Raw genomic sequence first — 16,937 nt, 5'->3', positions numbered from 1 at the left:
TCTCAAAACGGGATCCTTTTAGTGGCGTCTTCAAGTTTGGAAACAACTAGAAGTTGCAAGGAGCCATGTCTGGAGAGTAGGGAGGTTGGCAAACAGCTGTAATTCCATGTTTGGCCAAGAAATTTTGGATCAAGTAGGATGAATGTGTGGGGGCGTTGTTGTGATGCAGTTGCCAGTTTTTCACCGTCCACATGTCTGGTCTTTTGCACTGAACTGTGTCATGGAGTCGCCGGAGAACATCTTGATAGTACTCCTTTGTCACAGTTTGTCCTTCTGGTGCATATTTGTGATGCACAATTCCATGGACATCAAAGAAGACAGTCAGCATCACACATCAAAGAAGACAGTCAGCATAACCTTGATTTTGCTTCGCAGCTGCCGCACTTTCTTCGGCCTTGGAGACTCGGGATGCTTCCATTGCGATGACTGTCTTTTTTGTTTCTGGGTCATACCCGTACACCCATGACTCATCTCCAGTTATCATGGTGTTGGTGGTGTCCAGAAGGTCCTGTGCAACGTCTTTTTGTTCCAGTGACAACAACTCGGGCACGAATTTCGCAGCCACTCAGTGCATGTTCAAATCATCATGAAAAATTGCATGTGCACCTTTACTCGCTCCAACTCCTTGGGCAATCTCCCGCATGGTCAAATGACGATCTGCCATCACCAAATTTTGCACAACAGCTGCACTGCAAGCAGTTTGGGGCCTGCCAGAATGCTTATCACTGTTATACCCATTGCATCTTCTCCAAACACCTGCTGATTCTTACGAATTGTTTCACTTTGAGAATCACCAAGCTTTTGACAAAATTTGATGCAGTATCTTTGCTCAACATGTTCAGTCATCTTGAGAGACTTGGTATTCCGACGAACACGTTGTGCAGCACCTCACTCAGCGACCGACAGGCAGCAACTGACATGCTGGAAGCCGAGGACTAAATTCATGCATGCGCATAAAGGTCTCTTTCCTTTACTGTGTACAGTGGCGCTGCACTATCGTCTCTATTTTGTGTGGGAAAATCAAAAGTTGGATACTTTTTAGACAGACCTTGTAGTTGTCAACAATGCAGAGTAATAGTTTCTGTCTTAAAGAGGGTTTAAGAAGTGGTACAGAATGAGTTAGCAAAACTGATTAAAGAATTTCTGTCATCAGAAGTAAACAAAATAAAATATAATTTGTGATAAATTTACCAACTTAGACATGGTGTGAGATAAAACATGGGTGGCAAAGTAGGCAATAGTCAGGTTACCTTTATTTATACTCAGCAGGCCACCTTACAGTGGGTGGCAGAGGGAACTTCTGGTACCACTATCATTCCTCTCCTTCCCTATTCCCTTCAGGAATGGCACCTAGAAACAACTGTCAGTAAACCCCCATATGAGCTCTAATTCCTCTTCATGGGCATTTTGTGAGACATATGTGGGAGCAGAGGTGTAAAATACCAAGAGGTTTATAAGCTGGGGCAAATGCCCAGGATAAATGCCTGGATAAATGTCCAAAATCCATAAATGCCCAACATTTATGCATTTTAAGAGCTAATTGATAAATGACGCATATAAAAAAATCCAAGCTGATATTCTGTAGCGGAAAATTCATGAACGCCTGGCTATTTTTGCATTTTAAAGATTAACAGGTAATTGGTGCTTATAAAAAATTTTAAGCTGATATTTTGTATTGGAAAAGGAGTTTGCAACATTGCTTCTTTAGTAGTTGGGAACAAAGTTGAAAAAGCTCGTAGACACTTAGACGATAGTTATTAGGGGAAATACAATGGACTGTAAACATTTTTTTACATCTTTAATAAGACCAATTCTTGGGGTAGTGTATAAAAAAGAAAAAAAGTGCTGGAAGGCGAGGACAAAATTCATGCATGTGCATAAAGGTCTCTTTCTTTTACTGTATACAGTGGCGCTGCACTATTGTCTCTATTTTGTGTGGGAAAATCAAAAGTTGGATACTTTTTAGACAGACCTCGTAGTTGTCAACAATGCAGAATAATAGTTTCTGTCTCACAGAAAATAAAAAAAAATATTTTCAAACAGTTTTTTGATCTTCACAACTCGTGAAGTTCTGACAACCTCAGATTCTCCTGAATCCCATTCCTCATTGACTGATGGGTTCCCTTCCAGTTTGTCTTTGCTTGGACTGATTAGTATGGGTTTTTCATTGGAATCAACAGGCTCATGTTGTGTTCCTGCTTGTACCAGTCATCAATCTCCAGTCACACGAGAGGCAGGTTAGTTTTGCAGCTCTCTCTCATGTGAGATTTTTTTTTTTTTTTTTTTGTGGATCCATCCTAAAGTGATGAAGCAATGCTCTGTAGAAGCATATGTAACTGGTGCTCCCAGATTTTTTACAGCAACTTCTGCCAATTACAAGTTCCTCTTGAACATCGACACCACAATAAAGGATTTACACAATTATTTTTATCTTGTGTGAAAACTCACTCCTTGCCACACAAATTGGCTGGACCAGATTCCTTGTTTGTCCCTAAAATCAGCCAAGATCTCTCTAACCCAAATAACATTTAGTCCAGTGTTCCTTGCTATGACACAAACAAAGCCTATAGCATCAAGCATCTCAATAGACTTCAGGTTACTATCTTGTACGGCCAGATCAAGAAGATTACCAGCAAGATGGTCACAGATTTTTTGTTATTATTTCCTTTTTATGTTCATGTTATCATTTTATCTTCACAGCAGTGTAGTCATATGAAAGTACATACATAAAGAAGCAGAACAGGAAACTATAGTATGTCTCGAATGTTGCTAAATCTTAAAAATAATCCCCCCCCCCCCCCCCCCCACTGAAAACAGTTTAACATTTAAGAATCACTTTATTATCAAAGTAACACATGCCTGCTGTTTACTACATTCAGTAATAATTTTGCTATCAATAATCATTCTTCAATAATACTTAGAGATTTGGCATGGATTACCAAGTGATGACATGCTTTTTTATACCAGCTTACCACTAGACAGCTGTCAATGTGGTGTGCGGGTGTGTGAGTGTGTGTCTGTGTGTGTGTGAATGAATGATATATGTAATGTCGGGAGTTTCAGCCTATCCTTTATTTTAATTGGTAAATTACACATTCTAACAGCGAAAACTTTAAAAAGTACATTTTTTATAATGTCCAGATATTGGGAATTCAAAATTGCTTTGGGCAAGTTTCTGAGCAAATGCCCATTTATAAATGTCCTGCCCACTGGGCATTTGCCTAGCCCACATCACTATGTGGGAGGAAGTAATATGTTGCCCGACCCTTCTTAGAGCACAGCTCTCAGAATATCAATAACAAACCACACCTTACACACACTGCCTCTCTTGTAGCACCTGATGCTGTAATCTGTTGATTAACTTCATAACACTAATAATGCTAACTGAACAAACAAGAGACGAAATGTGCTGTTCTGCATTTGATCTTCTCTATTTATTCTATTAATGCAACCTGATAAGAGTCCCAAACCAATGAGCAAGAGTCTTACATGTGTTCTGTAAGCAAATTATTTAGTGAATGAATTACATTTTCGTAAGACTGTTCCGATGATCCTGGATGTTTTTGCCTATGGCGCTGTGGAGTTCATGAACGAGCCGTGTTTAGCAAAATCTCTGTTTATACGAGGGCAGTTCAATAAGTAATGCAACACATTTTTTTTTCTGAAACAGGGGTTGTTTTATTCAGCATTGAAATACACCAGGTTATTCCCCAATCTTTTAGCTACACAACATTATTTTTCAACGTAATCTCCATTCAATGCTACGCCCTTCCTCCACCTTGAAATGAGGGCCTGTATGCCTGCACGGTACCATTCCACTGATCGATGTCGGAGCCAACGTCGTACTGCATCAATAACTTCTTCATGATCCGCGTAGTGCCTCCCACGGATTGCGTCCTTCATTGGGCCAAACATATGGAAATCCGACGGTGCGAGATCGGAGCTGTAGGGTGCATGAGGAAGAACAGTCCACTGAAGTTTTGTGAGCTCCTCTCGAGTGCGAAGACTTGTGTGAGGTCTTGCGTTGTCATGAAGAAGGAGAAGTCCGTTCAGATTTTTGTGCCTACGAACACGCTGAACTCGTTTCTTCAATTTCTGAAGAGTAGCACAATACACTTCAGAGTTGATCGTTTGACCATGGGGAAGGACATCGAACAGAATAACCCCTTCAGCGTCCCAGAAGACTGTAACCATGACTTTACCGGCTGAGGGTATGGCTTTAAACTTTTTCTTGGTAGGGGAGTGGGTGTGGCGCCACTCCATTGATTGCCGTTTTGTTTCAGGTTCGAAGTGATGAACCCATGTTTCATCGTCTGTAACAATCTTTGACAAGAAATTGTCACCCTCAGCCACATGACGAGCAAGCAGTTCCGCACAGATGGTTCTCCTTTGCTCTTTATGGTGTTCGGTTAGACAACGAGGGACCCAGCGGGAACAAACCTTTGAATATCCCAACTGGTGAACAATTGTGACAGCACTACCAACAGAGATGTCAAGTTGAGCACCGAGTTGTTTGATGGTGATCCGTCGATCATCTCGAACGAGTGTGTTCGCACGCTCCGCCATTGCAGGAGTCACAGCTGTGCACGGCCGGCCCGCACGCGGGAGATCAGACAGTCTTGCTTGACCTTGCGGCGATGATGACACACGCTTTGCCCAACGACTCATCGTGCTTTTGTCCACTGCCAGATCACCGTAGACATTCTGCAAGCGCCTATGAATATCTGAGATGCCCTGGTTTTCCGCCAAAAGAAACTCGATCACTGCCCATTGTTTGCAACGCACATCCGTTACAGACGCCATTTTAACTGCTCCGTACAGCGCTGCCACCTGTCGGAAGTCAATGAAACTATACGAGACGAAGCGGGAATGTTTGAAAATATTCCACAAGAAATTTCCAGTTTTTTCAACCAAAATTGGCCGAGAAAAAAAATGTGTTGCATTACTTATTGAACTGCCCTCGTAGAATTCATGTTTATTTTTGTAGACAACATCTTAATCCTTCAATAAAGTCATGATGCAAGAGAAGAGAATATGTTCCGTAATTCTACACTGTAATTTTACATCAGCTATAGATGTGTTCTCTGGAATTACTTAATTGCAGTATACTGAAATGAGATACAGAGCATCAAATATTTGATGTTGAACTTTCTTTCATTTCAATCCTTCGTACATGGATGAAATTTTAGTCAAATAGAAAGAATGTATTGTTGTTTCACAATAAATGACGCAATAGTGCACTGTTTATGACTTACATTTGAACTGATGATACAGTACCACACTTTTTTTCCCCCAAAACAAGAAAATGACATTTTCCATATTTGACTATTAAACAGTCATTGAATCTGAAGGTATCATACTCAGACCATAAAGTAATAAAATCTATTTTAATTCGACAAACAATCTGTTTTCAAAGAAACAGTCCACTGTAAGGGTGTTCCCAAAGGCATTATATATACCAATGAACACAACACATAATAATCCTCTTTTAAAACCTAGTATTAACATAATCATACACAAAGTGAAAGAAATGCATTTATTCAAACATTCATAGGACACAATGATTTGTATCAGTCTATGCGTGGTTACTAATGAACATGTGTCAGTTTCGCATCGTGAGCTGTCATTATCTGTCACAGATGCATAACCGTCAACAATACTCTTCAGCATTTCTGCATTGTCATGTTGAAGGAACTTGAGCAGAGCGAAGATATCTTTCTTCTTTGCATCCATAATCCCATCATGAGACACCTTCGCCATCACCATGTCCGTCTTCCGCACTGGCAATGTACACACCCACGTTTCTTTATTTGGTAAGGATTGAATGATTCTGCATAAGTAGAAGAGACATAAAATGCATTTCCCATGTAACATAAAATGGGATATTATGTATTCCAAATTGTGCATTTCCTTTGAATTTTGTGATGTAGTGTGGTGATAAAGCTGATGTTCACGGCTCAATAACATACATTCCTTTCACCATCTCAAAGGGCACTGGATTCTTTCTGCAACTCTGAAGCACTGAAATAAATTGGCACACATTCCCAATGTTTTCAATATTCCTTAGCATTTTTCCATATAGGCCGAAGTCACGGCCGCATTGACTGCATGAGTGTCCTCTAACAGGAAATACATGTTGTATGGTGGTGATGTTTGATTCTTAAAGCCAAGTATAGAATCCTACCATGATCATATTTTTATTTTGCCCTCCACATGAATCTGATAGAAGTATAATAGTCTTAATATTGTTTGGTTCCTGGAGTTTCCTACTTATGAAGTTATATAAAAAGAAACAAACAAAACTTGAATCTTTTTTCTGCTGAACCTCCATGGAACAAAAAAACTGTACTTGACTGGTAATTGTGACAGTGAACATTAAATACATAGAGTCACAGTAGCCTCTTATAGAATTGCACAGTAATGCTCAGTTTAGGCAGAGGCAGGTTCCGTGTGTAATCACACTCTAGCACTATGGTATTTATGTTGTCAAGTTTGGCCGACTTCAAATACTTGACCTTAAGCATGCTGTACTCTGTAACCATTAGTTTGTGTTCTTCATGTACATCTTTATGAAGATCAGTTGCACTGACACTCAATATGACTTCACACTCTCAGCAGGTATCACAGGTATTGGTTCTTGGTTTTGAAATAAATATGGATTATTCTCCCTAAAGAGCTTATTATAAGTTTTATACTTCATCTGGAGTACTGTACTGGTTTCATAGAGAACATTACCTCTGAATGATGTGAAAAGTGTAGCGACACTGAGGTAAGTGTTGTCAAAATATTTACTTTTGGACTTGCCTTGACGATAATGGGATTGTTTGGAAGGAAACTTGCCTCAGTGAGAGTGGATCATGTCCTAAATTTCCGTTGCAATTTTATGTGGCCTGTTGCTGTGTTTCCCTCTACTGTCTCCTACTGTATGGGCAGTAGCATTCAACACCTTTAAAACTGTTCTCAAACAACTCTTGGTAACTGTCTTATTATTGTTGCATTTTTGATGGTATATACAGGTGGAGTTTTGATTCTGACCAGACCTAGATGCATTTCTTTTCAATTAAACTTAACACCAGCGTATCTTGTGTGTTCTTAGTGTTGTAAAATTCCCAGGAATGCAAAATTGATGAAATATTCCCAAAATCCATAAATTCCTGGGAATTTATGATTAATTAGCAAGATAGTTCAAAAAGCTGTTAGTAGGTAAAAGCAGTAATTACATGGTTAAATCTTATATGGATCTGGACTTAACGTCCTTGTTAGAAATAAATACATTTTTTTTGGTTTTCAATGTTTTAAATATCAAAGAACTAGCCCTAAAACTGCCAAGTGTCAATATTTATGACTTACCAAGTGTACCGGTATGAAATGAGTGTGTGTGTGTGAAAATGAAACACTAATTTTGAAATGAAATTGGCAAAACAAAACACTGTCCTGAATTTCTCTTCTTCATGACCTCTTTCTTCCACTTCCCTTTCTAAATTTTGTGTTTCCTTCCAAATGGGTGGTTCTCATAATCACACTCCATACTGGATATACTATCACATCCACTTCATATATTTTGTTTACAGTCCTTATTTACTTCCTATGCAATGTTGCCAAACATAAATTCCACTGTACGGATTTCCTTTCACTAACAAATACATCTCAGCACAGCGCACATGCATCACTGGTATGATTGTTGTGGAAGTTTCTACTGGCTATGGTGGTTGATGGAACAATAATGGAGCAGCACAACCGTCAACTGTTTCTAGAGGGGGTTGCGTCTGTTGGACAGTAATAACAACTTGTGAGCACAAAGACTGGTTCGTACAGACTGGGGTCGCTTCAGCTTGCTTCACAGGATAGATGGCCGACTTAAGCCCGGCAAGCATTCTCATATTTCAGGCAATGCTATGATTCCATAAGTGCATCAACGATGTCCAAAGGGATTAACCCGTCTCCAGCAGAATCAATGTTGAACACAAGTCAGCTACGATGCCTACCCAGTTTGAAGAAGACAATTAGATATTTCTTTTTGACTGCTCATCTTTGGTCCAGACCTCAGTCCCATTGAAAATGAAAATAAGTGTGTGGAGATAAACACACACTGTGAAAAAACTGGCCTGATCCTGGTTTAAGTACCTATGATAACCTCCATAATGTCATGGTAAGTGGTCACTGAATTGAAGGAGTTTGGATGGCATATTAAGTGGTAAAGAAAACACATGCTTTTCCCATTTGAGAGCTCAAAAAATCTTATTTAGAACTGTAGACTGTTTGTTTTGTTAATTTCATGTCTCTCATAGTTTAAAATACTGCAGTAAAATGGAAAATAATAAACAAGCCAAATAAAACTGCCATTTAGAAGGTGCTTATTATCAGTCAACATGCTAATGAAATATGAATTCACTATATTAAGTGTTACGATATTTAGGTATTTCTTACTGTTGCTCCAACTTTGACACCGTATCATGATTTTAAGTGGCTAAAATTGTAAGGATGGCATGGAGCAGATTTTCTTGTGTGTTTTTACAAGGTGCATGCTTTGTGCTGAGTGTCAACTCTCAATAACACTCTCAATCACAGATGTCTTACACTTTTATGAGCAACTGCTCTTTACCAATTCCAAAGATAATAACTGTGAGTTGTGCTTTAGGAGGCACATTAGCAAATGAGCAGTACAGTGATGGGGCAAAACAGTGGTACACAAGATTGAAATTTTACGGAAAGATGACGACTTCGGTAAATTTACACTTACAGTCTTCAGAGTTTCCATTGCATACTGCTGTTTGTGATGGTTTGTGTGATGAATGATGGTAAGTGGACTCTATGAATTGTGAGTAAGATGTGATTAATTAATTACCTTACTTTTTTAAAATTTCCTATGTTTCATAAATGAAGTTATCAGGTATTTTGTTTCGAATCGCAACAACTTCCGTTATTAGGTCCCATTATAATCACATCCTCAGAAAGCATGATATGTTACAAAATACAGAAAATCTAACAATAAAAGTGACTGTAAACATACATGTTGCTTTTGTTGTTCTTTGAGGTCCAATCTCAACCATCACCTTGTAAACTATCACATACGTGGTAAAACAGCCAAATATTTGTGTCGACCAAAGATTATAAGATTGAGTGATTCTCATTGGCTGCTGTATACTATCACACAATTGGCCACAACTAATGATAACAAATTGCAAACTGCAGCACACAATGGAAAGCTGCAAACACTGTAAGTGCACTTCAACCAGGACTTTTTGATAAAGATCACTTTCTTTTATGATTGGTACTTTGAGAAAATGCCATACATCTGATTGATGATTTAAATATGGAGGGCCAAATGATGATGAGAATCTGAGACTTGTAATGTGTAGCTGTGAGTTAACATTGTTTTAACAACTTCCATCTCAGTGAATTCCATAAAATGGATTATATTAAGATCATTGTTTGTATTTACCTGTAGAGAACCTAAGGACGATTCAGCTGACTTCTGCATAATGACTTACATCAATGGAAGAAATGACTACTTGTTTACATTCATCCCTGAAATGCTAAGTGTATGTGAAAAATAGGAGGGCATGCAGAAAAGTAATGCACCCGAATTTTCTTTTGTGAACACTCTTAATGTTTCTTTCATTTAAAATGCTTTACTAATATTCTATGTCTTTTCTTCATACCTACATATTTACTTCTTGACATAGCTTCCCTGGTAATGAACACATTTCCCCCAGCGAGAGACTAGTTTTTTGATACTGTCACTGTAGAATGTTTGACTTTGTTGACGGAGCCACGAACTCATATTTTCCTGCACTGCTTCATCACTATTAAAGTTATATCTACAAAGGTGTTCTATAAGTTTTGGAAATGGATGAAAATGGGATGGGTCCAAATCAGGACTGTTAATACAGTGGTCAATGACAGGGAACCCAATATGTCTGTTGTTAGATGTTGCAGCACTTGTGTGTGGTCGGGCACTGTCATGTGCAAGATGAAGGTGCCCTATGTGTATACTAACCCATTGAGTTCGAAACTCTATTACAGCATGCTATTTCTCACACACTGCCAGAGTTACACTACACACCACCACATTACTTACTACAATTCTGAGCCCTCTAGTGGCATATAGCTGCAAATATGTAGACGTGAAGCATAAGGATGCACAATGTTAATAATGTTGGTTTTATTTAAAAAGCTTTAGGAGTTTTCACATAAATAATTCAGAGGCATTACTTTTCAGCAAACCCTTGTATATCTGTGTTAGCTAGTTCTCAGGAATACTGTCAGGGCATACTGCTTCCAACAGATCAAGCCTAATAATTAGGGACCTGAAAAATTCGCATTTTGTGCTAAATATGAAATAGAAGTGAATTCTGCCTTGAAATGCAAAGAGACTTAATAGATGCTATTTCATAGCAATTTGTATCCTGATGAACTATTTTATCAGAGATTGTGTTAAAAAGTTTTATTTTCTACTTACAAATATTGAAAATGTAACCAGTTTTCAGTTACTCATATTGTACACCATTTGGCAAAGCTGAATAATGTGCGTAAGAACCTGTTTGCAAAATAAAAAGTGTATGAACAAAAAATGTATCAATACACTCAATGATCTGGGACCATGTTTATTGTGGACAGTTGAAAGGTCTATTTAAGACACATGCAACATAGTGGTACTCAGCCATGGGACCTAGCATTTTACTATTAAGAAATATGTATGTTTGTTAGCCACAGCTCAAAAAATGGTATAATGCTTACACTTTTAACATAGCAAATTAGGTGAGGGATGTTGTAAACTTTGGTCGCATGAAATACTGCTTTAGATCGGGCCTGAACTACATCGTTAACAATACTGGCTAACCCCAACAAACAATTGTGTAGTAGCCGTCCCCAAATGACTTGTTTACTTTTCTTATTTTCAAGTAAGTGAAGCAACAAATTCTAGTCCATCACTGATTTCAATTACCACCCTTACAACACCAGAAGAGATCCGATTGGTGATCCTTGTAACAATGTGTTAGTTCTACTGTAGGCCGCTGCTCTGTTAAAGAGATGCGAGGCTTGTTTCGCTGCACTGCTCCTCTCCTGTCTGGTGGTTAAGATTCTGGTTGTTTACACTTGCAGCTGGCTGCCAATATAGCCTATAGTGCCTGCACTCTGTGCTACAACGACTGGAAAATGAAATCCTCAGTTCTTTTTTCGATTGCACCAAAATTCTTCTCTTAACGTAAAAATAATGTTACCATATGTTCAATTCTACTTCTATGCTAAGTACCTTGTCAGTTCAATCTGCAATGTTGTCAAACATGGGTTGCATGGGTATGAATGCCAACAAAACAATGAATTGAGTGGGAAAAGACAAGTAATGTTTGAAACATCTTAATTCAGCGACACATTCAGTTCATTGGCAGGAAAATACCGCTGCTTTTCAACAGTGCAAATCATTCTTGAAAGCTTAAATACTGCCAAACGAAGAAAACAAAGGCAGTTTCGTAACAAAGAGGTGTTGAGGTTTTTGCAAAAGCAAACAATCAAGTCAAGAAGTTCCCAATTAGCAGTTTTCTAAATAGTCAGTTTCAAATAACTAAGGCTTTGTTCGTCTTCACTCATGTAGTAGACAACCTTTTATGTTAGTGGATTACAAAATTTAACAATAAAAAATTAAAAAAAAAAAAAATCACCATACACAATGGTTACACTAAGCATTAGGGGCAGCCAGTGCAGACAGTTCTAGGGAGAAAGCAAAAGAATGTGACAACTGAGAGGGGAGAAATACACTCCTGGAAATTGAAATAAGAACACCGTGAATTCATTGTCCCAGGAAGGGGAAACTTTATTGACACATTCCTGGGGTCAGATACATCACATGATCACACTGACAGAACCACAGGCACATAGACACAGGCAACAGAGCATGCACAATGTCGGCACGAGTACAGTGTATATCCACCTTTCGCAGCAATGCAGGCTGCTATTCTCCCATGGAGACGATCGTAGAGATGCTGGATGTAGTCCTGTGGAACGGCTTGCCATGCCATTTCCACCTGGCGCCTCAGTTGGACCAGCGTTCGTGCTGGACGTGCAGACCGCGTGAGACGGCGCTTCATCCAGTCCCAAACATGCTCAATGGGGGACAGATCCGGAGATCTTGCTGGCCAGGGTAGTTGACTTACACCTTCTAGAGCACGTTGGGTGGCACGGGATACATGCGGACGTGCATTGTCCTGTTGGAACAGCAAGTTCCCTTGCCGGTCTAGGAATGGTAGAACGATGGGTTCGATGACGGTTTGGATGTACCGTGCACTATTCAGTGTCCCCTCGACGATCACCAGTGGTGTACGGCCAGTGTAGGAGATCGCTCCCCACACCATGATGCCGGGTGTTGGCCCTGTGTGCCTCGGTCGTATCCAGTCCTGATTGTGGCGCTCACCTGCACGGCGTCAAACACGCATACGACCATCATTGGCACCAAGGCAGAAGCGACTCTCATCGCTGAAGACGACATGTCTCCATTCGTCCCTCCATTCACACCTGTCGCGACACCACTGGAGGCGGGCTGCACGATGTTGGGGCGTGAGCGGAAGACGGCCTAACGGTGTGCGGGACCGTAGCCCAGCTTCATGGAGACGGTTGCGAATGGTCCTCGCCGATACCCCAGGAGCAACAGTGTCCCTAATTTGCTGGGAAGTGGCGGTGCGGTCCCCTACGGCACTGCGTAGGATCCTACGGTCTTGGCGTGCATCCGTGCGTCGCTGCGGTCCGGTCCCAGGTCGACGGGCACGTGCACCTTCCGCCGACCACTGGCGACAACATCGATGTACTGTGGAGACCTCACGCCCCACGTGTTGAGCAATTCGGCGGTACGTCCACCCGGCCTCCCGCATGCCCACTATACGCCCTCGCTCAAAGTCCGTCAACTGCACATACGGTTCACGTCCACACTGTCGCGGCATGCTACCAGTGTTAAAGACTGCGATGGAGCTCCGTATGCCACGGCAAACTGGCTGACACTGACGGCGGCGGTGCACAAATGCTGCGCAGCTAGCGCCATTCGACGGCCAACACCGCGGTTCCTGGTGTGTCCGCTGTGCCGTGCGTGTGATCATTGCTTGTACAGCCCTCTCGCAGTGTCCGGAGCAAGTATGGTGGGTCTGACACACCAGTGTCAATGTGTTCTTTTTTCCATTTCCAGGAGTGTACTTATGGCAAGCGGAGGGTAAGTAAATATCAAGTAGCATGAGGAGGATTAATTATGCTTAATTATGCTAACAATCACAAAATGGAGGGGGGAGGGTGTCAGGATCTGATGCGGGACAAGGGCAGGAGAGAGAGAGAGAGAGAGAGAGAGATTTTATTCAGAAAGTTATTTATCAGCTTCAACTAAATGAAGATAATTACTCACCTCTTCAGGTAAACTATTAGGTAATCTGGGTATCTCCATACAGACAAAGTCTTTGTTGCACACTGGTTTTTCTGGCAAACCGGGCAGTACCAAGGATTATGCTCATCTAACTGCTCACTGAAAATTAATTCTTTCATTTTAGTATCCATTTGACTCAAGTATATATGTTTATTTACATATGTTATACAAATTTATAATGTCATATCACAATTCCTAAAAATTCCTTCTGGTATTTAGTAAAAACTGTCAAATTACTTACTTCTGTCTATTAGGCTCACTTGGGCCCTCTAAATACCGTATTTACTCGAATCTAAGCCGCACCTGAAAAATGAGACTCGAAATAAAGGAAAAAAAATTTCCCGAATCTAAGCCGCACGTGAAATTTGAGACTCTAAATTCAAGGGGAGAGAAAAGTTTTAGGCCGCACCTCCAAATCGAAACAAAGTTGGTCCATTGTAATACGAGACACAATTTAGGTCGAATGAATGACGATGCAGCTACAGTAGTTTGGTTTGAGTCGTAAGCTTAGTAGTTAAGCTTTACCACGTAGCCATTGCTATGTGTCAGGTGCTCCGTCCGTATTTATACGGGTACCCTTCCTTTCTCACATGCTTCGTCTGGTTTGAATCAATTGCTTATTTTGCTTTGATCTGATAAGTGCCGTTTTCTTTGTTATAGGTGTTTACGTCACTCTAAGCTGAAAATGCATTACTGTACTGTGTCATGCATTGTTTGTCGCATTCTGATAGTGCGTGTTTATGGCCTGTCGCCGCTCGCGGCATGGCTTGCTTTTGTGCGCGCTACCGCCGCTTACAATTAAAAAAAAAAAAAAAAAAAAAAAAAAAAAGAGAGAGGAATAGTCTCATTAGCGAAACGACAGCAAGAGACTGCTATTTGTTGTTACTTACACTGTTGCTTTCTTTGATAATGATCACCAAGAACCAAATAATAGAATGAGTATGATAGAACATGTTCTGAACGAGAGTTAGGCGAAAATTATTCTCTGTTTGAAAATCTTTGCGGCCGCTTCTTTATTACGTCAAATTCTGCACAGAAATTAGAGTCATCTTAGATTTAAAAATCTAGTCAGTTGCCGTGCTTCATTTCTGACTGTATAACTATTAGGCATAAGAATAATACAAACATAAACATGACACGATATGTATATTCTTCCGCGTTTGCTGTTGTCTCACTCTAGTTTCGTAGTTTATTAGGCAGACAGGATTTAAATGAGATAGCAGCAAACACAAAACAATACATGGCAAAATGTTTATATCTGTATTCTTTCTTATGGTGAAGAGAATACTGCATGTGATTCACATTTCGTCAGGTTCCTATTAGCAACCATCTCTTCTCACATCTAGGAAAAAATTCAGAATGTAGAGTTGGCCATATTGACAAACATCCCAAACAGTCTTGCCTGTCGGATTTTCGTAGTACATTAAAATTCTGCTACATTCGAAGATGAACAATATGGAATTTGTATTTACTTCGTTGGATAATGTATGAAAGTGCAGTGGTCGACACTCAGGGTGGAGAAAAAAAAGCTCGTCTTCCACCTTTTTTTAAAATTTATTTACTGACGCAGAGGTTTTGGCGCCAGTATTTATCTTTGTGCCTACAAAGCATGCCTGTGTAGCGCTACATATATTTGACGGCAGAAGTTGGTTGTGGCGGCACCTACCAACATTTTTTAGAACTTTGTACTTGATTCTAAGCCGCAGGCAGTTTTTTGGATTACAAAAACCGGAAAAAAAGTGCGGCTTAGATTCGAGTAAATACGGTAGGCCTTTACTTACACTAATTGATTGAAGTGAAGTCAAGTTTGGAATGTAACCACCCTGAACTGTGAATTGGAAATATATTTACTGACTTTGCCCGGTGAGCTAATGGTCATAAGAATATTAAATCCAACCACACCTTCATCAAAAACCTTCTATATGTGAAATGTCAGCTGAACATACTCAAACAAAACTGATAAAAATTACAGTTAAACTTTATAAAGACACAGGAGTAATAGTTATAAAAAACACGAACTATAATAGGGATAGGGACAATATGAAGAGGTGCAAATATAAGCCATTGGCCACATCAGTTGGGCTTGTTACATACTGAGCTGAGCACCGAGTCTTTACCAACTAATGCATCTACCTGGCTACGTAGCCTGTGTTTGGGTTTCTACTTTGGCCAGGACCGCCCAAATGGCCTGCTTGGCCCTGTGCTGAATATTTCTGGAGTGCTTTCTGTGATGTCTCCTTTTGTTACATCTCCAAGGTCTCTGTTCATTTTCTACCGATTAGTGGTAGTCTCCCGTACACAGTGATTACTGAAGATATGGACTACTAGAAATTTAATGTCAGATAGATCCACATTGCAGAATTCTATGATCTTGGTAATTCAAACACGACAACAATGTGTAAAAACAAATCAGACTGTGTACTTTCACAGGCACTGTGAAACAATTTCTGTAGCATCATTCAATTTTATTTTTTTAAAATAAATAAACTGAAGATACTTTATGAATATACATCGTATATTTTTGATTTTAATGACAGATAACCAATGAAAATTGTTCTAATGTTTTCTTTGACAAAGACTGAGGTAACTTTGCTATAATATGTAATATTACTTGCATAATTGAAAAACATTTTAGGAACAGTTTTGTGTCAGCTTCATTAATGTTTTTGCTGCATTTTCTGTAAGTAGCTTAGCCCTTATAGTTGTGTGGCCACAGAAATTAAATTTGCATATTTCATTGGACTTCCGATGAAATTAAAGAAATAAAATCCTTGGGAAAGCAATAATTTCATAATTTTAACAATACAAGGACCAACATTAATGAAGGATCTTGAGAAAAACCAAGTGAATAAAATGTTCTTGGTATATATCTGTGCCAAATAGTGAAATACAAATGAGCTTCAGCCAGAAGGGAAAAAAGCAACATTCACATATAAAATTTTGAACCATGAAATGCAAGAAAAACACTGCAAGGGGGGACAGGAAGAGACTTCTTCTCTCCATTATTATTATTATTATTATTATATTCTAGCTCGATGACAAAAGTTAATCCAGTCTGTAGAACTTTTAAGAAAATCATGGTGCTTGAGATAGGTCAAGTAAGGTATAGGGCTCACAACATTTAATGTATTATGAATATTTTCCCCTTGTGTGGATAGTAATGCACAGAGATGAAAATGTTGTTGTACAAAAGTATTGGAGGGAACATGAAAAAATATTCATTCATTCTTGTTCCTTACATCCCATCAAGGAGGCCCATCAAGGGTGTAAAACCAGTAAGAAACATTCCACATGGGAAAAATATATATAAAAAACAAAGATGCTGTAACTTACCAAACGAGAAAGCGCTGGTATGTTGATAGATACAATAAAAAACACACAAACAAATTTCAAGCTTTTGCAACCCAAGGTTGCTTCACCAGGAAAGAGGGAAGGAGAGGGAAAGACGAAAGGATGTGGGTTTTAAGGGAGAGGGTAAGGAGTCATTCCAATTCCGGGAGCGGAAAGACTTATCTTAGGGGGGAAAAAAAGGACA

General features: G+C 39.6%; 1 protein-coding gene across 3 annotated transcripts in view; it reads right to left on the bottom strand.

Moving 5' to 3' along the window:
• Positions 1-16,937, bottom strand: part of LOC126092050 (uncharacterized) — a 206,835-nt gene that overhangs the window by 41,052 nt on the left and 148,846 nt on the right. For all 3 annotated transcript variants that reach the window (XM_049907455.1, XM_049907454.1, XM_049907457.1), the window contains exon 14: positions 13,385-13,501. In XM_049907455.1, coding sequence (XP_049763412.1) covers positions 13,385-13,501 — 117 coding nt within the window. The remainder of the gene's footprint in view (positions 1-13,384; positions 13,502-16,937) is intronic.

Source organism: Schistocerca cancellata, chromosome 7 (genome assembly GCF_023864275.1).
Source record: "Schistocerca cancellata isolate TAMUIC-IGC-003103 chromosome 7, iqSchCanc2.1, whole genome shotgun sequence".
Classification (NCBI taxonomy): Eukaryota; Metazoa; Arthropoda; class Insecta; order Orthoptera; family Acrididae; genus Schistocerca; species Schistocerca cancellata.
This window is presented reverse-complemented; position numbering and strand designations above follow the sequence as displayed.